Source organism: Phocoena phocoena, chromosome 14 (assembly GCF_963924675.1).
Source record: "Phocoena phocoena chromosome 14, mPhoPho1.1, whole genome shotgun sequence".
Taxonomy (NCBI): domain Eukaryota; kingdom Metazoa; phylum Chordata; class Mammalia; order Artiodactyla; family Phocoenidae; genus Phocoena; species Phocoena phocoena.
In genome coordinates, this window is record NC_089232.1 from 11725339 (window position 1) to 11750975 (window position 25637).

Below are 25637 nucleotides of genomic sequence, written 5' to 3' on the forward strand. Positions count from 1 at the left end.
CATGATCATATCAATATACACAGAAAAAGCATTTGACAAAACAACACATTCTTTGTAAAAACACTCAAAAAACTAGGAATGAAATGGGAACTTCCTCAATTTGATAAAAGGCATCTTTGGAAAAACCCACAGCCTACATCATATTTAGTGGTGGAAGACTGAAAGCTTTCTCCCTAAAATCAAGCATAAAACAAAGATCTAATCTTGCCACTTCTATTCAACATTGGATTAAGGCTTCAAAAGGAAGGAAGGAAGGAAGGGAGGGAGGAAGGAAAGAAGGAAGGGCATCTAGATTGGAAAGGAAGAGATATAACTGTCTCTTTTTGCATATGACAAGACCTAACATACAGAAAATCCTAAGAAATCCACAAAACCTATTAGATCTAATAAATGAGTTCACACAAGATTGCCAGAAACAAGATCAATATACAAAACTCGATTGTATTTCTAGACCCTACAAATGAGCAATTTGAAAATTAAATGAAGAAAACAATTCCATTTACATCAACATCAAAAAGAATTAAATACTTAGGAGTAAATTCAACAAAAGAAGTTCACTTGTACACCAAAAACTACAAAACATCTTTGAAAGAAATTAACACCCAAATAAATGGCAAGATGTCCCATGTTCATAGGTTGGAAGATGATTATTGTTAAGATGAATATAGACCCTAGATTGATCTACAGATTGAATATAATCCCTATCAAATAGCTGCCTTTTTTTGCAGAAATTGACAAGCCAACCCTAAAATTCATATGGAAATACAAAGGATCAGGAATAGCCAAAGCAACCTAAAAAAGAAGAACAGAGTTGGAGGACTTACACTTCCTGTTTTCAAAATTTATTACAACTCTATATTAACCAAGATTGTATGGTATTGGTATAAGAATGGACATACACATCAAGGCAATAGAACTGAGAGTCCAGAAATGAACCACCATATTTATGATCAATTTATTTATTTATTTATTTTTTTTTTTTGCGGTACGCGGGCCTCTCACTGTTGTGGCCTCTCCCATTGCGGAGCACAGGCTCCGGACGCGCAGGCTCAGCGGCCATGGCTCACGGGCCCAGCTGCTCCGCGGCATGTGGGATCTTCCCAGACCAGGGCACGAACCCGTGTCCCCTGCATCGGCAGGCGGACTCTCAACCACTGCGCCACCAGGGAAGCCCTTGTACCGTTTTTTGTGTGTGTGTGTGGGGGTGGTGGATATAATTTTTAAAAAACAGAGAATAACAAATACTGGTGAGGACATGGAGAAACTGGGATCCTCATACATTGCTAGAGGGAATGTAAACTTGTACAGCTGCTTTTGGAAAAATTTGGCAGCACCTCAAAAAGTTAAACATGGAGTTACCATATGTCCCAGAAATTCCACTCCTAGCTGTAATACCTAAGAGAATTGAAAACTTATGTCCATACAAAAACTTGTGCATGGATATTTCTAGCAGCATTACTCATAATAGCCAAAGGTGGAAACAACCGAAATGTCCATCAGCCGGTGAATAGATAAAATATGTATCCATACAATGGATTCTTATTCAGCGGTGAAAGGAATGAGATACTGATACATGCTAAAACATGGATGAACCTTAAAAGCAGTGGAGAGATAGTAAGGATGGTCGACGCTTTTCGTGTTCTGAAGGGGAGAATTCCTGTGGTAGCTGAAGTGGGACAAGAGATCAGTGAGCAGTTTTTTTGTTTTAACAGCTTTTCCAGCAGGTTTGTATGCTGATGGAAATGACTGCTCCTGCCATCATCCCTGCATTCTCCTGCCCTCCAGGAGACCCTGACCAAGGGAAAGGGAATGAAAGAAGTTTTCCTTAAAAGAAGCAGACGTTGTAAAGGGAGAGAAGGCAGAATTTAGGTCACAGCTGCACGGATCTTGGGAGATTTGATGATGTCAACATAAGACAGAAACAGAAGATAACTTTTTAAAAGTGGTATAAGAGGAATTTCCTGGCCGTCCAGTGGTTAGGACTCAGGGCTTTCACTGCCAGGCCGTTTCAATTCCTGGTTCGGGAACTGAGATCCTGCGAGCCACACGGCATGGGATGGGGGTGGGGGAGCAATAGAGGAGTGAAAATTACCAGCTGACCCAGGTAAAGGTGAAACTGGGGAAGGAGGACACTTTTGGGAGTGCTGAATTAATTCATTAATTGTGATGGCTTCTTGGGTGTATAAATAGGTCAAAACTTATCAACGTGCACACTTTAAATGTGTGTAGTTTATTGCATGTCAATTATACTTCAATACAGAAGAGAGCTGTGACACACACACACATACACACCAAAGACGAAGTTGAAAGACAGCTGCAGGCAGTCCCTGATAACGTCCGTATTCTGGGGAGATAAGTACTTCATAGGACTTACAGATTCTCAAAGGATCTTAAGGCTGCAAGGCCCCTCGGACACCCGCCTTCCCACCCCGCCGGCCCCGCCCGGCTCAAGACTTCAGTCCAGACGACGCGGGGAGTGGGTAGAGAGGGCGGACCACCGCTTGACCGTCCCAGTGACGAGCCTTCGACTTCAGAGTTGGGTAGAGAGCAGTTTGGTGCCCGACGGCGTTTTCCTTGAAGCCAAGACTCCGGCTGGGTGTCACCCCAAGGGTCTGCATCAGCACTGGATCGCAAAGCGGTCAAGGGAAGAGAGGGAAATCTTTGAACACCGCTCTCGGCCGGCCCTAATAGCACGAATGAGAGCCAAAGAGGTCACACGTGGAATTGCCCGTGGAGCGGATTCCCGCCTTTGGCGTCTCGCGGAAGGGGGATATGGGAGGGGGCGGTGGAAGAGAGGAGGCCGGGCGAGTCCCCCACGCTCCGACTCTGCACAGATTTAAACTGGCCCATTCGCTCCACGGTATTGGTTTCAAGTCGACCCCGTAAAATCGGAGGACCCAGGGCCGGAGGAGAAAGAGGAACTACATTTCCCAGCAAGCCGAAGGCGCCCGGCGCCGGCCATGCTTTCCGGCGCGTGTGAAGCTGTTGCTGGCATCCGGTGTGCAGGCGGACTCATGGATCCCGACGGCCGGTGGCGGCACCTACCCAGCGGGCCCAGCCTAAAGCACTTGACCGACCCCGCTTACGGGATCCCGCGGGAGCAGCAAAAGCCAGCGCTGCAGGAGCTGACGCGGGCGCATGTCGAGTCCTTCAACTACGCTGTGCGCGAGGGGCTCAGCCACGCGGTGCAGGTGAGCGCGGCGTCCTCAGGCGAACCCAGGCGAACCCAGGCTCCCCTCAGCTCTGGGTTCGCCTGCGCCCCTAGCCTCTGCTCCAGGCGGGCGGAGGAGAGGGGGCCCGGCGAGGATAGGGGTGGGGGGCTTGTGAGGCGTTGGAGGAGGGCCGGGGGAGAGGTGATTGAGGCTCGGGGCCTGGGACGGGGAGATCCAGGAGGCGAGGGGAATGGGGCACATGCCGCGGGGCAGGGGTCCCAGAGAGAGGGCTGGGAGGTCGCAGTGTAATTTCAAATAGTTGTAACTCCTTGACCGTGCTAGGCTCAGCGCGGGTCTGTGTTAAGGAAAGTATCAGTGAGGCATAAAAGAGAGGTTCCGTAGGAACCATTTGGTCCACAGGAAGTGATTGGTACCATCATTACACAGCATTTGTTCCACATTAAAGTGATTGGTCTAGAGGGTCATGGTGCCAGAGTTCAGGTGAAGATGGTGGGGAGAGGGTCTCATTAGTAAGCATCCCCTTGTCTCCAGGCACTGGGCTCTAAGGGTGAGGGAGAGGCAGGCCTGTAAGAGACAGTTCTTGCTTGGCGTCATGTTTTGGGTGAGGAGGTGGAACTGTGAAGGCAGTCGGTGCCGGTACACTTGAGCACTGCTCTGACAAAGGGGCGGCCGCATGGTACTCCGGGAGCACAGAGGAGGTCCAGCTAGTCCAGGTGTACACGAATTGAAGAGGAAAGTGCGTTCCCTCCAGGGGAAGTGAAGGAGCAGAGCTCAAGGGGACTCGACCCTGTGCTTTTGCTGGGTAGGGCTTGCATGGTGGGAGGGGTGGAGAGAATGTGGAGAGCTGTGCCAGTCTCTGATGCTTGAACTCTATTCCGCAAATAATTCGGAGCCATTGAGGCTTCTCTGAAGTTTAATTATTCCTTGACTTGTTTGCAGAAGACAAGGTATTTTTATTTTTGTCTGATGGGAAATAATAATTTCTATCATGCCTGGACTCATTGTATCATGTCTATGAGAAAAATTATACATCTACTTAAAAGTTAATTGGCCCTGGGGTTTATGAAAACAATGAAAAAGAGCACGGTGTAGAGATGATCAAGGAAGGTTTGACCTAAAATGATGGAGCACATGTACGTAAGAGATTTTTATGGGCAATATGTGGACCAGCAGTTCTCAAACTTTTTGGTCCCAGGACCCCTTTCCACTCTTAAAATTCTTGAGTGATCCCCAAAGAGCTTTTGTTTACTCTATTGGAAACTGAAATTGAGAAATCTTAAAAATACTAATTCATTGAAAAATAGACCAATTTTATATTAACTCTTTTTATCAAAAATATTTTCTAAAGCAGAAATGAAATTAGTAGATGAATGATACTTTTGTGTATCTTTTTAATGTTTAGCTTATTAGAAGACAGCTGGATTCTCAACTCTGCTTGTATAGTCAGTCTCTTTTGATATGTTGTTTTGGTTGAAATACACGAAGAAAATCTGACCCAGATAACGACGCTGCAGTTCAGTTTTTGAAAATGTTGTTCCATAAAGCACAGTAAGGTAAATGACTAATGTTTACAAAACCAAGGGGAAAATAGCCTTCATCAGATCTTGTTTTGCCCAGTTTCTTTGGAGTAGATTCCTCCATCTGTGAGTGCAAGTTGATATGTCTGTCACATTTGTGAATTGCCTACTTGCTAAAGTTTATCTGTAACCCCCAAACCAGTACTCACCAACATCTGCAGGGACAAAAAATTTGAGTTGCCCATTGTACAGCCATCCCAACTCAGGTACAATAAGGCGACACTCTTGCTTTCTTGTTTCAAGTTCTTATACTAAAAATAATGAGATAGTAGGAGAGATATGCTCATTTTTTTCCAGCAGGTTCAAAGTGTTCTTTTCAAAGTTTCTTCCGTTTTTCACGTTCTTATTATGTTCTTTTTGTTGGTGATTTTGCTGTTTAAAACAGACATCATGCGTAGTGCTGAAGTGCTGTGTAATGTTGCTAAGTGTGAGAAGGCTGTGATGTGCCTTCAGAGAAAATGTATATTAGAAACCTTTGTTTAGTCATGAGTTAGTGCTGATGGCTGTGAGTTCAGTGTTAATAAACCACGGTATGTATTAAATAAGATGTTCTTAAGTAGAAACACACATAAAGGGAATTCCCTGGTGGTCCAGTGGGTAAGACTCTGCGCTCCCAATGCAGGGGGCCCAGGTTCAATCCCTGGTCAGGGAACTAGATCCCACATGCATGCTGCAACTAAAGATCCCGCATGCTGCAACTAAACATGCTGCCACGCTGCAACAAAGATCCCGGGTGTCGCAGCTAAGAGCCGATGCAGCCAAAATAAATAAATGTTTTTAAAAAAAAAAAAAAGAAAGAAAGAAAGAAACCCACATAAAGCAAGGTTATGTATTGATCAGTTAATGAAATGCTGTGATCAGAGACTGGCAGGAACCTAACTTTGTATTTCCCCTGAGAACAGAGGTTCAGAATTCACTGATTCAGCGCTGGTGGTGACTTTATGGGCCGTAACTATTTTGAATAATGAGAATTGGCTGCGTTGTGATTTAGATAGTGTAGCAAATGGCTGGAGAAAGTGAATCTTCTAATCTCCTTTTGTAAACTAATGGTCTATCCTGAAATAGGAAATATGTTAAATTTTTATTTTAGAATAAAATACTGAATTCTAAAATACCAGCTTTAGATAAAATTTTAAAGTTTAGAAAAGGTCAGTTGAACTCACGTGAGGTGGAAGAACCTCCCTCGTATTCTTAGCTCCATTTTTTTTTTTAACATCTTTATTGGAGTATAATTGCTTCTTAGCTCCATTTTTGGCATTCTTGCTATTTCAGCACTAAGGCCAGGAGGTTGTTTAGAGTTAATACGTAGGAGAACTCAGTGATGCCCCTTCCTCAGTTCAGCAGCGCTCCCCCCGGGGAGTGGTACAAAGAAGCAACTGCTGTAGAAGGGGAAGAACCACCATGACCACCACCAACCCCTTGCATGGCTCTGGCTTCAGTGTGAGGCCACCGTGGAATGAAATGTACAAAGATCAGCCTAAAGAATGGCATTATTAGAGTGTCTGTTGCTAAATCAGTAGGGTGTGTCTGTATCCTTGCTGTGTTGGCAGGAGTCCCATTTGTCTTGCATGCAGCGGGTACAAGGTACAAATGGGAGGGTTGGGGGAGAAATTAGGAGTTTGAGATTAACATATACACACTACTATATATAAGTTAGGTAAATATCAAGGACTTACTGTATAGCACAGGGAACTAACTATACTCTATATCTTATAATAAACTATAATGGAAAAGAATCTGAAAAAGAATAGATGTGTGTGTATTATATATAAGAATAGAGAAGTCAAGCACTTGGTTCAGAGAACAGCTTTGTTCTGTACACAGCTGTATCCCTAGAACCTACTACAGAATCGGACATGTAGTAGACAGTCAAAAAAAAATCTTGTTAATGCATTACAGTTTTAGGTACTTAGGATCTGAGTAGACTGGATGTAGCGTTAGCTGTTTTTCATATGTGTCACATCAGCATTATAGCCATCAATGCTTATAGAACACGTGGGATTTGAAAGAGTCTTAGAGAAAAAATACCTTGGAAATGCAAGCAGCTAACAGTGTGAATTGTGTTTCAGGCCATCCCTCCCTTTGAATTTGCTTTCAAAGATGAGCGGATCTCTCTTACTATTGTGGATGCTGTCATCAGTCCACCCACAGTTCCAAAAGGGAGCATCTGTAAAGAGCTCAATGTTTATCCAGCAGAATGCCGGGGCCGAAGGAGCACCTACCGGGGAAAGCTGACGGTGAGTACAAGAGACAGTGTATGACTTGCACACTGTACATTTTTGAGAATAAGCCTGGTGCCTAACACAGTTTATACCAGAATTCTGCTTTCTTAGTGCTGTCATCCAAGAGATCCCATCTTTTCAATCTAAAGCATAAAATCATTTAGTGTATGGTCTTCTGCCTTAATCTTTTCAAATACTCAATCTTGTAGATCTGGATATTTCCTTTTTCACGAAATAATTTTTTTCTCTCTCTTATTTTCATTTAGGCCGATATCAGCTGGGCAGTGAATGGAATCTCAAAAGGAATCATTAAACAGTTTCTTGGCTATGTTCCCATCATGGTGAAATCCAGGCTTTGCAACTTATACAACCTTCCTCCAAAAGCCCTCATCCAGCACCACGAGGAAGCAGAGGTACCTACAGGGGTCCCATGCAGTCAAAGGCCAAGTGACAGTAGAAAACGCCTGAGCTGGGAGAGAGAGGACGGGAAGCTTGTCGGCAGTGGGGGAGGGGTGTCCGGATTTCTTTCTCTGCTTCAGTCTCTGGATAGGTAACGTGGGGCATTGATGTTTTGTCTGCACGCTGCATAGGCCTCATAATGAGTCTCAGATGAGACAATGTATGGAAAAAACCACTCCAGTTAGAGAATATGATTATTATGGGGAAAGAATAGGTAGGTTTTTCCTACCAACTGATACATATTTAGATACGTATTTGTTTTTTTTTAAAGCTGTCTTAACCCACATATCTGTCTCACATGTCTGCTTTACCCACAGTCAGATTCTGTGGACGTATTAAATGCTTCATATACCTTCCATTCAAGCCCTGTTAGGTGGCTTTGCAGTATTAAGTTGAAGTAATCAAGACATGCAGACTCTGCTTACAACAGGGGGGCTGTGTTGTGTGGTGGGAAGAGGGTTTTGGTGGCAGATCTGGGTTTGACACCCAGCTGTTCCGTTTACCAGTCCTGCACCTTTGGGAAATTTAATCTCCCTGAGCCTCAGTTTTCTCTTCTGAAAATGGGCATATAGCTCTCTCTCATTATTATGGGATTGAATGTTATGCTGACATAGAACACTCAGCGTGATATGCCTGCTTCATAGTAGCTCCTTATTTATTACAGAAACGTTCTATTAACTTATTAAAAATTAAATATTAAAAATATTTTCCTATTTAGCTAATCCAGATTTCTGGTTTCCAGAGCTTTCATACAGTCAAAAGTTTTTAAACTTATTCAAGAAACCATATTTGTCTGGAAGCTAAACGATTACTGTTTTCATCTTTAGACTTCTCTTTGGAGTAACTTGTTTTTGGTGTGTTTTGTTTTGCGGTACGCGGGCCTCTCACTGTTGTGGCCTCTCCCGTTGCGGAGCACAGGCTCCGGACGCGCAGGCTCAGCGGCCATGGCTCACGGGCCCAGCCGCTCCGCGGCACGTGGGATCTTCCCGGACCGGGGCACGAACCCGTGTCCCCTGCATCGGCAGGCGGACTCTCAACCACTGTGCCACAGGGAAGCCCTGTTTTTGTTTTTTAACATCATTTGAAGACTGCAGTCATTTTAGGGACACAAAGGCTGGTTAGGTCCAGGTCTGATAGAAGAAAGTGCTATGATTTTCTTCCATAGTTTTCTCCCAAGTCTCTACAGCCTTTTTAATGTGCTTAAGAAGACTTAATAAAGTCTGCAGTTTCCAAGGGATCCACAGTTCCTCTGGCCCGAGTGCACCTCTTCTGCACATCTGTCTACGAATGAGGGTGCTGATTGCGGTTGGTCAGTTTCATGTTTACGGGTGGTTGTATATCTTTGTTTAACAGATTTTAATTCGTCTCTTTGGCAGGAAATGGGAGGCTATTTTATAATCAATGGCATCGAAAAAGTCATCCGAATGTTGATTATGCCTCGCAGAAATTTCCCCATCGCAATGGTAAGACCAAAATGGAAAAGCAGAGGGCCTGGCTATACTCAGTATGGTAAGTTGTAGTGATATTTTGGAATGTTCTTTTAGAAAAACTTAAGCTATTTTATTGGGTCGGCCAAAAGGTGCGTTCATTTTTTTCCGTAAGATGGCTCTAATAGCAGTTAGTTGTCTTTAACTTCATTCGAAACAATTTTGTTAGATTGTATTTGACAGCTGTCATATCAGCGTGCATTTAAAAAAAGAACATCAGAATTAGTGAATTTTTGTGTAGCCATTTTAATATTCAAGATGAAAGAAAAAAATCAACATTTTTCAGCATATTATGTTTTATTATTTCAAGAAAGGTAAAAACGCAACTGAAACGCAAAAAAAAATTTGTGCAGTGTGTGGAGAAGGTGCCATGACTGATTGAACGTGTCAAAAGTGGTTTGCAAAGTTTCGTGCTGGAGATTTCTCTGGACGATGCTCCACAGTCGGGTAGACCAGTTGAAGTTGATAGCGATCAAATCGAGACATTAATTGAGAAAAATTAACGTTATAGGACTTCCCTGGTGGCGCAGTGATTAAGAATCCACCTGCCAATGCAGGGGACACGGGTTTGAGCCCTGGTCCGGGAAGATCCCACATGCCACGGAGCAACTAAGCCCGTGCGCCACAACTACTGAGCCTGTGCTCTGGACCCCGCGAGCCACAGCTACCGAGCCCACGTCCCACAACTACTGAAGCCTAGAGTCCATGCTCTGCAACAAGAGAAGCCACCATAATAAGAAGCCTGCACACCACAACGAAGAGTAGCCCCCACTTGCCGCAACTAGAGAAAGCCTGCGCACAGCAACGAAGACCCAAGGCAGCCAAAAATTAATAAATAAAATAAATAAATCTTTAAAAATCAGCATTATGCCACGCGGGAGGTAGCTGACATACTCAAAATATCCAAATCAAGTGTTGAAAATCATTTGCACCAGCTTGGTTATGTGAATCGGTTTGATGTTTGGGTTCCACGTAAGTTAAGCGAAAAAAACTTTCTTGACCTTATTTCTGCATGCGATTCTCTACTGAAATGTAATGAAAACATTCTGTTTGTAAAACAAATTGTGATGGGCGATGAAAAGTGGATACTGTACAGTAATGTGGAACAGAAGAGATCATGGGGCAAGTGAAATCAACCACCACCAACCACACCAAAGTCCAGTCTTCATCCAAAACAGGTGATGTTGTGTATATGGTGGGATTGGAAAGGAGTCCTCTATTATGATCTCCTTCCGGAAAACCAAACGATTGTTTCCAACAAGTACTGCTCCCAGTTAGACCAACTGAAAGCGGCACTGGACAAAAAGCGTCTGGAATTAGTCAACAGAAAACACATAGTCTTCCATCAGGATAATGTAAGACCGCATGTTTCTTTGATGACCATGCAAAACCGTTATAGCTTGGCTGGGAAGTTCTGATTCACCCTCCGTATTCACGACACATTGCTCCTTCGGATTGCCATTTACTTTGGTCTTTACAAAATTCTCTCTTTTTTTAAAAAATAAATTTATTTTATTTATTTATTTTTGGCTGCGTTGGGTCTTTGTTGCGGTGCGCGGGCTTTCTCTAGCTGCGGCGAGCGGGGGCTACTCTTCATTGCAGTGCACGGGATTCTCATTGCAGTGGCTTCTCTTGTTGCGGAGCATGGGCTCTAGGCACGCAGCCTTCAGTAGTTGTAGCACGTGGGCTCGGTAGCTGTGGCTCGCGGGCTCTAGAGCGTAGGCTCAGTAGTTGTGGCGCAGGGGCTTAGTTGCTCCGTGGCATGTGGGATCTTCCTGGACCAGGGCTCAAACCCATGTTCCCTGCATTGGCAGGTGGATTCTTAACCACTGCGCCACCAGGGAAGCCCCCAAATTCTCTTAATGGAAAAAATTTCAATTCCCTGGAAGACTGCAAAAGGCACCTGGAGCAGTTCTTTGCTCAAAAAGATAAAAAGTTTTGGGAAGATGGAATTATGAAGTCGCCTGAAAAATGGCAGAAGGTAGTGGAGCAAAAGGGTGAATACACTGTTCAATAAATTTCTTGGTGAAAATGAAAAATACGTCTTTTATTTTTACTTAAAAACCGAAGGCACGTGTTGGTCCACCCGATATTAAAAAGTAGACGCATCCAAACAGTCTTTGATATTTTTCTCCCTTATATGTATAACGTTTTGTTTTTCTGTTAAGCATTTCTGTGTTATAATTTCATAGTGGGAAACCTTTCTACTGTGTTCAGTTTTTTTTCAAACTGAATGAACACATGTATTTATGTTACTGCTTACCGTGCTGAAGGATGCTGACTTCGCCAGGTGTAGGTACAGGCCTCGGAACTCTTCTGGTTCAGGGTATGTGGCACTCCCCTCGGTCTCTGGCTTACGGCGACCTGGCCTCTGTTTGATCACTCTCCGTGACAGTGGCTGGCTTCACAAGATAGCATTTTGCATTCACGAGCCCTGTATAGTTAAACAGTTTATTCTTACAATTGAGCTAAAAATCAGTCTGTAATTGTAGCCATGCATGCTAAATGGTAGTGTTGCTGAGTTTCTGACCGTTTGCTCTGTTTGTTTAAATAGGAGTTTCAATGCACTGTGTGAGGGAAGAACATTCCGCCATCAATATGAACCTTCACTACTTGGAAAATGGCACGGTTATGTTGAACTTTATTTACCGGAAAGAACTGTTTTTTTTTCCTTTGGGATTTGCACTTAAGGTGTGACTTACTGAATATACTTCTCTCGTTAGGGAGTGAGTCATTGGAAGTGGTGTCCTGTGCAGGATGGATATAGGTTGTCCTCATCAGAGTTCATGCTGTGCTGGCATCTACTACTGCTCCATAATAAGTTACCTCAGGGAATTTCCTGGTGGTCCAATGGTTAGGACTCCTCGCTTTCATTGCCGAGGGCCTGGGTTCGATCATTGGTTGGGGAACTAAGATCCTGCAAGCCACATGGCGCGGCCAACAACACAAAAAAGTTAACTTTAAAGGCAGTGGCTAAAACATCGCTAAACATTTCTCTCACAGTTTCTGTGGTCAGGGGTTTGGAAGTGGCTCCAGATTTGGGCAGTTCTGGCCAGGGTCTCCGGAGGTTGCCGTGAGATGTCAGCGGGGGCTGCTGCTGTTTAGAAGGCTTGCCTGGGGCTGGAGGATCCCCTTCCGAGGCGGTTCCCTCATGGCTGGCAAGTCACCGTGGGCTGTTGGCAGGAGGTCTCAGTTCCTCTCCACGTGGGCCTTTGCACAGGCTGCTTTGAGGCAGCTGTCTTCCCCAGAGAGTTAGCCAGGAGAACAAGGCGGGAGCTGGAGTGCCCTTTACGACCCTGCCTTGAGAGTCATGCTTCAGCTTTTCCACCATGTTCCATCGGTCACGCTGGCCAGCCCTGGCTCAGTGTGGAGGAGACCACGGTTGTGGGTACCGGGAGGTGAGGATCGTGGGACCATCTTGGTGTCTCATACAAGCATCGCCCTGATTTTGAAGAGCTCACTTAGATTCAGTGATAGCGGAGTGCTAATTTTTCTCGGGTATTAAAAAAAACAAAACAAAACAGAATGGTTACTAAATGATTAAGATGGTTTAGTTATTAGCAGTTTTAAAAAGGAACCTTTTTTTCTTTTCTAGGCACTTGTCAGCTTTTCCGATTATCAGATTTTTCAGGAACTCATCAAAGGAAAGGAAGATGACTCTTTCTTTAGGAACTCTGTTTCTCAGATGTTAAGGGTTGTAATGGAAGAGGGATGTTCCACACAAAAACAGGTCCTTAGCTATCTGGGTGAACGCTTCAGAGTCAAGCTCAGTCTTCCCGACTGGTACCCAAATGAACACGCTGCAGAGTTTCTCTTCAGGTATGTGTGCTTTTGTTTATTGGGGGTGGACGGTGTCCATGCTTCCTTGTATTGATTCCTTGTCGCTGCGGCTGGTGAGTCATCTGGGAATCAGAACGGCCCTGGGGGTAGGGTTCTGGCTTAGCAAAGTAGGGCCCAGCTTCGTTTCTGCAGTCATCCTCGCCTTTTTTTTTTCTGGTAGCTTCGTACCTTCTGGTGTACTTTAAAACTTGTGAAATAACTTCAGACGCCCAGAATTGCTGCAAAAATTGTACACTGGACACTCCCGTTCACTGGTTCTTAACATTTTTACCACTTTGCTTTGTTGCATTCTCTGCATATCATCAGCGTTTTTCTTCCTGCATCATTGAAAGTTGCAGGCATCACATCCCTTTATTTCCCCAAGGCTAGGACTTGGTCTTCTGTAACCGCTGTGTAGTTATTAAAGGAGCCCTGCTCTAGACCAGCGCTGTCCGACCTGTATCCACGAGCCACGTGCTGGGCATTGGAGTGGCCAGTACAGCCAAGAAGCTGAATTCAGTAGGACATCGAGTAGTATCAGCGGCTGAATCGTTTTAAGCTTTTTCTTTCTATTTTGGCAGCCAGTGCATCTGTATCCACTTGAAATCCAACACTGAAAAGTTTTATGTGCTTTGTCTCATGACCCGGAAGCTCTTTGCTTTAGCCAAAGGAGAGTGCATGGAGGAGAATCCTGACAGTTTAGTGAATCAAGAGGTCCTGACCCCCGGGCAGCTCTTCCTCATGTTTCTGAAGGTAAATGCAGGCTGCTTCACCCCAGAGCAGTCGTACCTCTTGTGGGATGACGTGGCCATTTCCAGCAGTATTGTTTCCTGCATGTTTAAAATTTCTAGTTTGGGCATTTTATGTAGTCTTTTTTTTTTTTCTACTTTTTGTTTGTTTGATTGTTTAGCAGTAAGGGACTTACGGATCTTAGCTTGGCCAGGTTCAGAAATTTCTTTAATGTTTTTATAGAAGCTAAATAAAGACTATCAAATCTTGGTCATAACATTAATGATAAAGTGTAAATGGCCTATATACATACATCCAGTCAGTCCCCATTATTCACAGAATCTGTACTTGTGAATTCACCTACTCGCTAAAATTTATTTGGAACGCCAGCAGTGTCAGCACTCCCGTGATCATTTGCAGACAGGCACAGGTGCTAAAGAACTGGAGTTTCCTGATGTTCATGGCCCCAGCTGAGGTCTGATGAGCTGTAAACAAGGGTCTCTACTGCCATGTTTGTCACAGTTTTGTGCTTTCTGTTGGTGATTTTGCTGTTTAAAGTGACCCCCAGGCTCAGTGCTGAAGTACCGTCTAGTGTTCCCAAGTGTAAGAAGGCTGCGCCGTTCCTTATGGAGAAAACACTTGACAGGCTTTGTTCGGGCATGAGTTACGGCGCTGTTTGCTCTGAGCTCAGTGGTAACGAATCAACAGTATAAACTGAGGTGTCTCTCAACAAACACAAAAAACGAGGTCACGTATCGATCAGTTGACGAAAATGTTGTCAATGACCAGAGACTCCCTGAAGTCTAACCCTGCACTTCCCCTAGGAGCAGTGCTTCTGGGCTCGCCAGTGCAGTGTTCACAGAGACAGGATAGGACGTGATTACTGTAAATAATGAGAACTCTGTGTGTGTTGGGAGAGAATGTTGGCATGACACAAAGATAATTTTATAAGCAAGTTGACTTGGTAGCATTTTATATTTTGAATATCATCCCTAAAGAAGATTTAATCTAAGAGATAACAGAACAACGGCAGGGAAGATGGAGAGGACTGAAGTAAAAATCTCCAAGTTCCTAATCTGGTCAATAATTCAATTCTTACTTGAAGGTAACAACTTTTGTTTCTGTCTGCTCTGTCTATAAAATTAGATTGAGAAATGTTGGTAGCCTAGAATGTCCCTGATAAAAATTCAAATCAGACAGAAGTTTCAGTCACCTTTAAAGACTAATTTACATTCCCCTCCTGAAACTGAAGCACGTGGGTTCGTTGCGGGCCGGCCATGTTAGAAGTATCTTCAGTTCCACGACCTTACCAAGGTGACCTGTTTCAGCAACAGAGGAAAGGAAACTTGGGACTTTTTCAGAGAATTCATTGCTTAAAGGTGTCTGATTTCCTTACCTTTGCCTCCGTTATACTCAAGCTTTTAAACCTCTGAATTCGGGACATGAAAGCAATCTTCAGAAGGTTCAGGACAGTGACCTGATACGAATGACAGGCTTGTACAACCATCTCAGTGAGTGTTGCCAGAGACTGAGGTCCCTGTGATGGGGTCCGAGGTTGCTTACCAGGGTTGGGGAGTGAGGGACGCTGAAGCGACTCCGCTCTGAAGTGTGAGAGCAGCTGGGGAGATGCTGTACTTCCTTCTCAGTGCTGCGTCGCTCTTCATAGGCTTGTCCGCCCATCTCCACGTTAGCCCTTTTACCAGAGAGGCCGGTGAGCCTCATGGGAAGGCTTCCTGGAGGGCTCTCGCCTGCTTCCGCTTGGACCGAGTGTGTAGACCGCACAGACAGGTCCACAATCGCTCGCCTGCAATTCCAGATCCAGAAAGTATGAGAACCAAAAAGAACAATGAGAGTTGGCGACAAAACCTGATCCGAACCAACAGGAGGCTGTTTGTAACTTTCATTTGCTATACTTTGTATGACAGTTTGTGTTTCAGGGTAGAAATGTGTTTGGTTATGAGCCCGTGCCTCAGTCTCCATCATGGGTATTAGGTAATAAAAGGTCTGTGTGCCCGTCACCTTTCGGAAGCCTAAAAATTTCTTAATACTGAAATGCATTTGGCCCACGGGTTTTCAGAGGTCCTGTAATGCCGTGCTTCCTGAGGAAAAGTTTGTTGTGAGGCTGAAGTAACCATGCAGAGCGCCAGCTTGTTGTACGTGCCCAGTAAATGCTAGCTAACCTCGAAGAGACCACGGGCAGGCCTCTGACCCAGGAGGAAAGTTTAGCTCACTCTTTCCGCCTCCCCGTCTCCGGTTCCAGAGCATTTTACCCACATCTCTGTTCCTCATCTCTGACTTCTTTCCTCTTTTGTTTTCTCTTCCTTTTCCATCATGTTTCAACTTTTATATGAGAAGAACGTGTCAGTCTTTCCTACTGGCTTGTCAGTAAGGGGTCCTGTGTGTTGGGTGTCATTTGGGGACTTGGGGCTCTTCTTAGTTGTTTTGTTCTTGGGACAGCGGGCTGCTGCTTTGTCTCAGGGCTTTGTTGTTGTTGCCTGTTTCTGGGGTTGAAGGTCTTTCGATTGTTTGATAAGAGCATTTGAATTAAAAACTTTTCTAAGGCCCAAGCAAACCACTTTTGGTTCTTTTCCATTAGTGTGGATAATCTCGACTGGGAGCGATTTTGTTCCACCCCAAGGGACCTTTGACAGTGTCTGGAGGCATTTTTGTGGGTAAGGGCCAGGGATGCTTCTGTAACATCCCACAGCTCACAGAACAGCCCCTCGTCACAAAGAACTATCCAGCCAGATGTCCACAGTGCCAAGGCGAAACTCAGCACTGCAGAAGTCTGTATCTTCTGTCTTAAGAAATGCCTGAGCTGTAATAGTACTTTGAAAAGCTGTTTTTTCAGGTTTATAGTTTAGCAGTTTTCCGTGTCAAACGCATGAATTCGTGGGCTTTTGTTATGGATGTGCAGGTTATGTAAGAGTAAATATCCAACTTGTGCTAATTAAAATACCTAAAAATTTAAATTCTTTCTTATTTCAGGAAAAATTGGAAGCTTGGTTAGCATCTATTAAAATAGCTATAGACAAGAAGGCCCAGAAGACCAATGTGTCCTTAAACACTGAAAATTTGATGAAGATTTTTACTCTGGGAACAGACCTTACAAAACCATTTGAATATCTTCTTGCTACTGGGAATCTACGTTCTAAAACAGGTGAAATTAAATAGAGAGGCTTCACATATTTTTGATTTTCAAATTATTTGCTTGATGTAGATTTATATATTGCCGAGAGATTCTTTTCAAAAGTGAACTTCTTACTCATTAAAGACAGATTTCATGTTGTAAATTTTGACAGGTGTATAATTGGGCTGTTGACAGTCTGTCTGTATAGTTGAAACCTAATTTTAATGATCAAATGCATTTCCTGTGCCTCTTTCTAGAAAACCAAAGAAAGCTTAGATCTCTGAGGAAAGGTTGTTAACTAGATGGGTTGTCTGGGAGGGTTGTTAGACATGCGCATCCCTAAACCAGTTGTATTAGAATGACTGGGAAACTTTAAAAAGTGGTTATTGAGGGCCCAGAATCTTTTTTTTTTTTAAAACAGATGATCCTGGTGCAGATTCCTTAAGGGCTAACAAATGCTTGTGTGTTATCCAGCCCTCTTGGATGAATCCCATTCAATTACTTGCTATTTTATTACTCATTTAATGTTTTCCCATAAAGGAGATAGTGTAGAGGAGATGGAGAAACAGTCGAGGCTAATACAGTTTGTGAAATCTGGGGATTTTTACTATGTTTTTAAGCTCTTCCCCTCACCAGAGCTGAGTAAACTTCGTGATGACTGAGTAAACTTTGTGATAACCCACTCTGTGATCTCTAGCGTACTCTGAGGTTTTATCTTATCAGAGCCTCCAGTAAAAGATAGGCTTTTTTTTTCCCCTTAAGTTTAGCCCATTTTCAATGACATTTGTTTTATTAAGGTCTTGGCTTCCTGCAAGATTCCGGACTTTGTGTTGTGGCTGACAAGCTGAACTTCATACGCTATCTCTCCCATTTCCGCTGTGTGCACAGAGGGGCAGATTTTGCCAAGATGCGGACCACCACAGTACGCAGGCTGCTGCCGGAGTCCTGGGGTTTCCTCTGCCCCGTGCACACCCCCGATGGGGAGCCCTGTGGTCTGATGAACCACTTAACCACCATATGTGAGGTCGTCACACAGTTTGTGTATACAGCATCTATTCCAGCTTTGCTCTGCAACTTGGGTAGGTGGTGTACAGCAGTCTTGTCTTGTTTGCTTGTGTGGGTTTTAACAGGTGCAAAGCTATTAAGTTGTGCTTCTTTGGGGGCTGAGCAGAGAATTCTTGTAAGGGGCGATGGGTGAAACACTGTGGATAACCTGTGACATTTTGTAAAGCACTTGCTATCTTCAGAAGGTGTTGATGGCTCATGGAAGAGCGTTCTCTATTTAATTAGAGTCGATTCTTGGTATTTGCAGTACTTCTGTAAAGTCACCGCTGGCACTGAATTAGCAGATACTGAGCCGTTGTTCCTGGGGAAACAGAAGATTAGGTTCCTCTGAGCCTCTTGTCAAAGCATTTTCATCAGCTGGTACATAGTCTTGCTTTATGTGTGTTTCTGTTTAAAGACGCCTTATTTAATGTATATTGTCGATTCATTAATATTGAGCTCTCAGCCAACAGCACTGTAGCGATAAGCTTATCTAACACGTTTTTCCATAAGGCTCAGCACGGCCTTTCACGCTGTGCTTGAAGGCCATTACAAACAGCAGAATCACCGGCAAAAGCACAAAGATGCAAAAAATATGGCACTGAACAGAGTGCGGAAAGGACGCTTGTTTACAGTATGAGCTGAAACAGACAGCGCGTCACCTGGTTTGATCTCAGCTGGGAATACGTGTATCCGGCGTTTCAAAATTTTCACTGCATGTCCTCAAATGATCAAAAAAGCGCCACTAGTATTGATATTGGGGTTACAAATAAAGTTTAGCTAGCAGGCAGATTTGTGATATGTGAACAATGAGGATCAAAGGTAATTAGATTTTTGGAAAAAAGTTAATATGTTTACATGGCTCAGAAATCAAAATACAAAAGGTGCACAGGGAAAAGCCTCCCTTAAACCCCTGTCCGCCTGCTCCTCTCCTCACCGGCAATTAGAGACAGTAGATTTGGGGGGTCCTTGCCGAAATGATTTAGATATTTACTCAGGCAATACAAAAACATTCCGGTTTAGAGACAGGATGACTAGATAGCTAAAATGATGAAGCACTTGTTGAATGCGGAGGGAAAGTTAAATGTTGGGAAAAGCATCCTGATGTGATCATTCCGTTTCCTCGCTTCACCAGGCGTCACTCCAGTTGATGGAGCTCCACATCGGCCGTACAGCGAGTGCTACCCTGTCCTGCTGGACGGTGTCATGGTTGGCTGGGCGGATAAGGAGCTTGTTCCTGGCATTGCCGATTCTCTCCGACATTTTAAGGTGATCTTGAGTCTCTGTGAATTGTTCTGCCCTTCCGTCTTAGGTTTTCAGTCATTTTCTAGTTGTTGAGGTAGCCCCAGGGCATTCTCGAGTGTCAAGGGGTCTGGAGGTCAGAAGCTAATTACAAAAGTGCCCATACATTCCCTCTGGTGGCAGCGTCTTGCCTTGTACTGACGTCATCAGTTAGGGTCAGTGACAGGTATTTGATCTGTACTTTTTTTTTTTTTGGTGGTTTCATTGAGGCCCTAGTCTACTAATCTAACACACTTTTAACTTTTTTTTTCTTGGTAAGTACTAGTGGCATATAGGGGACCTTGAAATATGGACTTAATATTTCAAGTAATATTGGAACTATACAAGATATAAGTCATAACCTGTTGCCTTCTGGGTCTTGAGATACCTTTTTTTTTTTAAAGGCCATTCCATACATCACGTGGATCTTAGTTCCCCAACCAGGGATTGAATCCGTGCTCCCTGCATTGGGAGCGCAGAGTCTTAACCACTGGACCACCAGGGAAGTCCCTTGAAACACATTTTTTTTTAAGTAGAGGGCTTCCCTGGTGGTGCAGTGGTTGAGAGTCCGCCTGCCGACGCAGGGGACACAGGTTCGTGCCCCGGTTTGGGAAGATCCCACGTGCCGCCTTTTCACTGAATACATTTTAAAATAACACCAGTCATCTGTATATTATTTATTTATTTATTGGTTTAGTATTTATTTATTTGGCTGTGCCAGTTCTTAGTCGAGGCACACGGGATCTTCGTTGCGGCATACAGGATCTTTTAGTTGCGGCATGTGACCTCTTACTTGTGGCATGTGGGATCTAGTTCCCTGACCAGGGATCGAACCTGAGCCCTCTGCAGTGGGAGCTCAGAGTCTTAGCCACTGGACCGCCAGGAAAGTCCCCAGTAATCCATGTTGTAGACATCAGAGGATAGAATTTCATTTAGAATGTCTACACACACATTCTTGGTTTACCTTTTCCCCAGTCTCAGTTGTACGCAGTTTGCCTGATACTGGGACTGAGCCCCCAAGAAAGTAGGGCTTTTGCCAACTCTGGTTATGGGGCGAACGGCCATCTGTGTGGGGTTGAGACTGGCAGGGCACTAGGTTTGTTACCTGCAAAACTGATTTAATTCTAAAGATGTTGCTTTTCACATTTGATATGCTTCTCCACTATACCCACCTCCTGGGTGGCAGGGGAGATAGATGTAAAATACTTCATTTATTCTTAATTGAACTCTTTTTTTTTTTTGAGAACAGGTTTTGAGAGAAAAAAGAATTCCTCCCTGGATGGAGGTGGTCCTGGTCCCCATGACAGGAAAACCAAGTCTGTACCCAGGATTGTACCTTTTTACCACTCCTTGTAGACTGGTGCGGCCTGTGCAGAACTTGGAATTGGGCAAAGAAGAACTAATTGGAACTATGGAACAGGTACATAGACTATGTGTGATTGTATAGTATGCAACTTTCAGAGACTTAGTAACTATTTCTTTTTTAAAAGTGTTACTGGGGCTTCCCGGTGGTGCAGTGGTTGAGAGTCCGCCTGCCGATGCAGGGGATGCGGGTTCGTGCCCCGGTCCGGGAAGGTCCCACATGCCGCGGTGTGGCTGGGCCCGTGAGCCATGGCCGCTGAGCCTGTGCGTCCGGAGCCTGTGCTCTGCGGTGGGAGAGGCCACAGCAGTGAGAGGCCTGTGTATCGCAAAAAAAAAAAAAAAAGGTGTTACTGTTATAATTACAATTGGGGCATTTGAAAGAAAGTCAAAGCTTATTTTCTGCCTCTTCTGTGACCAGCATGGAGCAGTTTTCATGCTCATCAAACTTGAGAGAGGGTTGGCAGTCACATTACTTGCCTTTCCCGTCCCGCTCAACTCCCCACGTTCCTTGGCAGCCAGCTCTGCCTCGGGTGGTGAGACTGAAACATTCCGTTAGAACCGCTCTCAATCGTTGCCTGCATTTCTGCAGTTGCGAAACTCTGGGCTTTGTGCTACTTTAAAAAAATGTTCCTCCTTCCTATCTCCCTTCACAGTTGGACCAGGGTAGATTTAGGATGAAGTGTGTAAGGCATGTGGTATTTCTAACTGGATCCCTTCAGTGTTCATGATACTGGGTGGGAAGTTTTTCTTTCAAGTCTGTGAGAACTAAACTCTGAGAGATGGAGCTAATACGTGTTAGCAGTCACGGTTATTTTGTACGTTGAACTTCCTCGTCCTTCCTCTTTTCAAGATCTTCATGAACGTTGCTGTCTTTGAGGATGAGGTTTTGGCTGGCGTTACCACGCACCAGGAGCTCTTCCCTCACAGCCTGCTGAGTGTGATCGCCAACTTCATCCCTTTCTCCGATCACAACCAAAGTCCAAGAAACATGTACCAGTGCCAGATGGGTAAGGTGGAGGGGAAGGTGGTGGTAGTCACAGAAGAAAAGGGCTTGTAGTGTTTTTTTAAAATTTATTTATTTTATTTATTTTTTATTTTTGGCTGCGTTGGGTCTTCGTTGCTGCACGCTGGCTTTCTCTAGTTGCGGCGAGCAGGGGCTACTCTTTGTTGCAGTGTGCAGGCTTCTCATTGTGGTGGCTTCTCTTGTTGTGGAGCACAGGCTCTAGGCGCTCAGGCTTCAGTAGTTGTGGCTCGCGGGCTCTAGAGCGCAGGCTCAGTTGTGGCGCACGGGCTTAGTTGCTCCACGGCATGTGGGATCCTCCCGGACCGGGGCTCGAACCCGTGTCCCCTGCGTCGGCAGGCAGACTCTCAACCACTGCGCCACCAGGGAAGCCCTAAAATCATTTTGTTTTGAATTGATTCTCTGTACTGTAAGGTAGTAGTACAAAGAAGCGTCTTACCTGCCCCCTGTATCTACCTCACTATGCACAGTTTACAAATACCAACATCTTACTGTGTGTGTGTGTGTGTGTGTGTGTGTGTCCACCAAAGATTTGGACTCAGTTTATATGCAGAATGTGAGGCTCTCCCTTTATGGTTCTCTCCTTTCTGAAATTTCCCCCCTTACATTTCCAGTTGCTGTCATGCTCTGAACTCTATTCCTTGATTCTTCAAGCCAATAAGACTGTGGGTTTCTGAGCTTTAGCCACTACACTGACTGAGCCATCCGGTAAAAAATTAAACAAGAAACAAGACATTAAAAACTGAAAAAACTGGAAATTCACTCTGAAGTTGCTTTTGTCCAAATGTTAATCCCTCTCTAATTTCTATTTTTTATTACATTTCAGTGCTTTCAGGTAGTGTGTATATGTATGTAGTTGATTTTCTTTTCTGGGTTTTATACTTACATGTTGGGGGTGATATTGTAGGACTATCTCTCTATATACTGGAAACTAGAAGTCTCCCTTTTTAAAAAAATTCCCCTGTGTATATATTTATTTATTTTAGTTTTTAAAATCATTTTGGGGTTTTTTGGGGGGGTTTTGCGGTACGCGGGCCTCTCACTGTTGTGGCCTCTCCCGTTGCGGAGCACAGGCTCCGGATGCGCAGGCTCAGCGGCCGTGGCTCACAGGCCCAGCCGCTCCGCGGCATGTGGGATCCTCCCGGACCGGGGCACGAACCCGTGTCCCCTGCATCGGCAGGCGGACTCTCAACCACTGCGCCACCAGGGAAGCCCTAAAATCATTTTGTTTTGAATTGATTCTCTGTACTGTAAGGTAGTAGTACAAAGAAGCGTCTTACCTGCCCCCTGTACCTACCTCACTATGCACAGTTTACAAATACCAACATCTTTGTGTGTGTGTGTGTGTGTGTGTGTGTGTAAGAAAGTAATCTACTTAGATAGTAGTCACTGTCACTCCATCTCTCCCCCCAGTAGTAGTAATATCCTGTAGTTTGTATATCCTTTACATCCTCTTTTTATGCTTTTATTACATGTGTGTCCATAAACTAGGTCTAGAATTGGGATGTGTGGCAAATGTACATGAATGCATCATATTAAATGTCATTCTGTACTTTTTCTCATTCAGCATTGTTTTCATGGGTCATGTTGATACACACTTGTCTACTTCATTTTCACCCCAAGTATTAGTCCGTAGTAAATATAACCAGCATGACTAATTTATTTATTCATTCCCCTATGATGAATATTTAGTTTCCAATTTTATATGTCACCTTTATAATCAAGGAGGAAAAAACAAAATGCTAATTTTTTTCCCTTTGTAGGTAAGCAGACTATGGGCTTTCCACTCCTCACTTTTCAAGACCGGTCAGATAATAAACTGTATCGTCTTCAGACTCCACAGAGCCCTTTAGTGAGACCATACATGTATGATTATTATGACATGGATAACTACCCAATTGGGACAAATGCCATTGTCGCTGTTATTTCTTACACTGGCTATGATATGGAAGATGCCATGGTAAGTTTTACCAGGAGATGTAGTTCCATCCTTTTTCGTTTTTAACTTTTTTGTTTACCATCAGATCACTGAAGGAGTATTTCTTGTGTGCCCAAGTGCCTAGTATGTGGTGCGTGGCTCTTCTGTTAAATAGTTAATTCCTGGTCTAAGTTAAAAGTGACAAGCCTTGAGGGATGTCACTAAATATTCATGTGCACGTAGCCTGCCTATCTGGGTGCATAGTATGAGTAGATGTCAAATGAATGTAGTCTTGGAGATATCTACCTTTCTTATGTCTGGATTTTAGTAGCATAGGTGATTTAGGAAATGTGGATAGTTTTAAAATCAAATGCCTAAACCAGTTGTAATTCTAACCGGGTTTATTTTGAAAACTCTCATTTGGTCTCAGTCTCTTAATGATTCTTTGACTTCACAGATTGTGAATAAGGCCTCTTGGGAACGAGGCTTTGCCCATGGAAGTGTCTACAAGTCCGAGTGTATAGATCTGTCTGAAAAAATCAAACAAGGAGATGACAGTCTGGTGTTTGGAGTCAAACCTGGTGACCCACGGATTCTGCAGAAGTTGGATGATGACGGATTGCCATTTATTGGAGCACAACTGCAGTATGGAGATCCATATTACAGCTACCTAAACCTCAACACCGGGGAAAGCTTTGTGATGTACTATAAGTAAGTTCGCATAACCAGTGCTGTTTTTTTTTTTTTTTTTTTTTTTCCGGTACACGGGCCTCTCCCATTGCGGAGCACAGGCTCCAGACACGCAGGCTTAGCGGCCATGGCTCACGGGCCCAGCCGCTCCGCGGCATGTGGGATCTTCCCGGACCGGGGCACGAACCCGTGTCCCCTGCATCGGCAGGCAGACTCCCAGCCACTGCGCCACCAGGGAAGCCCACCAGTGCTGTTTTTTAAAGGCTGTTTCTGAGTGAAATTGCTGGAGGTCAATGCAAGTTATTTTTCAACAGGAGAATTTTTGGAGAAAATATAAGCGGTAGCTTAGTTATTAACTGAATGGACATTTCTTAAATGAGACAAAGTTCTGTGGTCTGTTGTACTGCCTTTGTTTTTCTACTTTTCTTGTCAGTCTACTACAATTGATCACTTATCTGTGATTTATTTTAAAACTATATTATTCAAACTTGAGCATCTCTCTTGGACATGTTGTTAGTAATGTTTCCCAGCTAAAATGTTGAGTTCATTATACCTCTTAATAAAAATAAAATTTTAAGCTCATTTTACAGCTGTAAAATTGGTTTCAGCAGTAGGCCTTCAGCTGCCTTTCTTGCTAGTATTCTTTCAGATGAACACAGTTCTCTAGTGAACATAATCAGTAGCCCTATTCATAAATGCTTTTAGGGATACCAGCTCTATCTGCATTGGAGAATAGAGGTGAGAATAAGTTTTGCAAATATCCTTTATGAAGCGCTAAATATGTCAGTAAAACTTAGTATCTCTATACATTTTGACATTTTGTCTGGTTTATTTTTTCCTAGGAGTAAGGAAAATTGCATTGTGGATAACATCAAAGTGTGCAGTAATGACACTGGAAATGGCAAATTCAAGTGTGTTTGCATCACGATGAGAGTCCCTCGGAACCCAACTATCGGGGATAAATTTGCCAGTCGTCACGGGCAGAAGGGCATCTTGAGCAGACTGTGGCCAGTTGAGGACATGCCATTCACTGAGAGCGGGATGGTTCCAGACATTCTGTTCAATCCTCACGGTTTTCCATCCCGCATGACCATCGGTATGTTGATTGAGAGCATGGCAGGGAAGTCTGCAGCTTTACATGGTCTCTGCCATGATGCTACGCCCTTCACCTTCTCAGAGGAGAACTCGGCCCTGGAATACTTTGGTGAGATGTTGAAGGCTGCTGGCTACAACTACTATGGCACTGAGAGGTTGTATAGTGGCATCAGTGGGCTAGAGCTGGACGCAGACATCTTCATAGGTGTGGTTTATTACCAACGCTTACGCCACATGGTCTCAGACAAATTCCAAGTGAGGACAACAGGAGCCAGAGACAAAGTCACTAACCAGCCTATCGGGGGAAGGAATGTCCAGGGTGGAATCCGTTTTGGGGAGATGGAGCGGGATGCTCTTTTAGCTCATGGTACATCTTTTCTCCTTCACGACCGGCTCTTCAACTGCTCGGATCGGTCTGTAGCCCACGTGTGTGTGAAGTGTGGTAGTTTGCTCTCCCCGCTGTTGGAGAAGCCACCCCCATCGTGGTCCACCATGCGCAACAGGAAGTACAGCTGTACTCTGTGTAACCGCAGTGACACCATCGACACTGTTTCCGTGCCTTACGTCTTTCGGTATTTTGTAGCTGAACTGGCAGCTATGAACATCAAAGTGAAACTGGATGTCGTTTAA

General features: G+C 44.2%; 1 protein-coding gene across 2 annotated transcripts; it reads left to right on the plus strand.

The window, feature by feature from the left end:
* The first annotated feature begins 2996 nt into the window (after positions 1 to 2996).
* POLR1B (RNA polymerase I subunit B) lies at positions 2997 to 25637 on the plus strand. Of its 2 annotated transcripts, XM_065890765.1 has the most exons (15): positions 2997 to 3191; positions 6820 to 6987; positions 7239 to 7385; positions 8808 to 8940; positions 11473 to 11609; positions 12514 to 12737; positions 13319 to 13490; positions 16455 to 16626; positions 17394 to 17675; positions 18776 to 18909; positions 20171 to 20341; positions 21134 to 21290; positions 23068 to 23264; positions 23680 to 23933; positions 24755 to 25637. In XM_065890765.1, exons 1-15 carry the CDS (start codon positions 3015 to 3017, stop codon positions 25635 to 25637), a joined length of 3408 nt encoding a protein of 1135 aa, XP_065746837.1. In that variant the 5' UTR covers positions 2997 to 3014. The 2 variants fall into 2 exon arrangements, with proteins under 2 accessions (XP_065746837.1, XP_065746836.1); XM_065890764.1 differs by lacking the exon at positions 6820 to 6987 and having other exon boundaries at positions 3015 to 3191.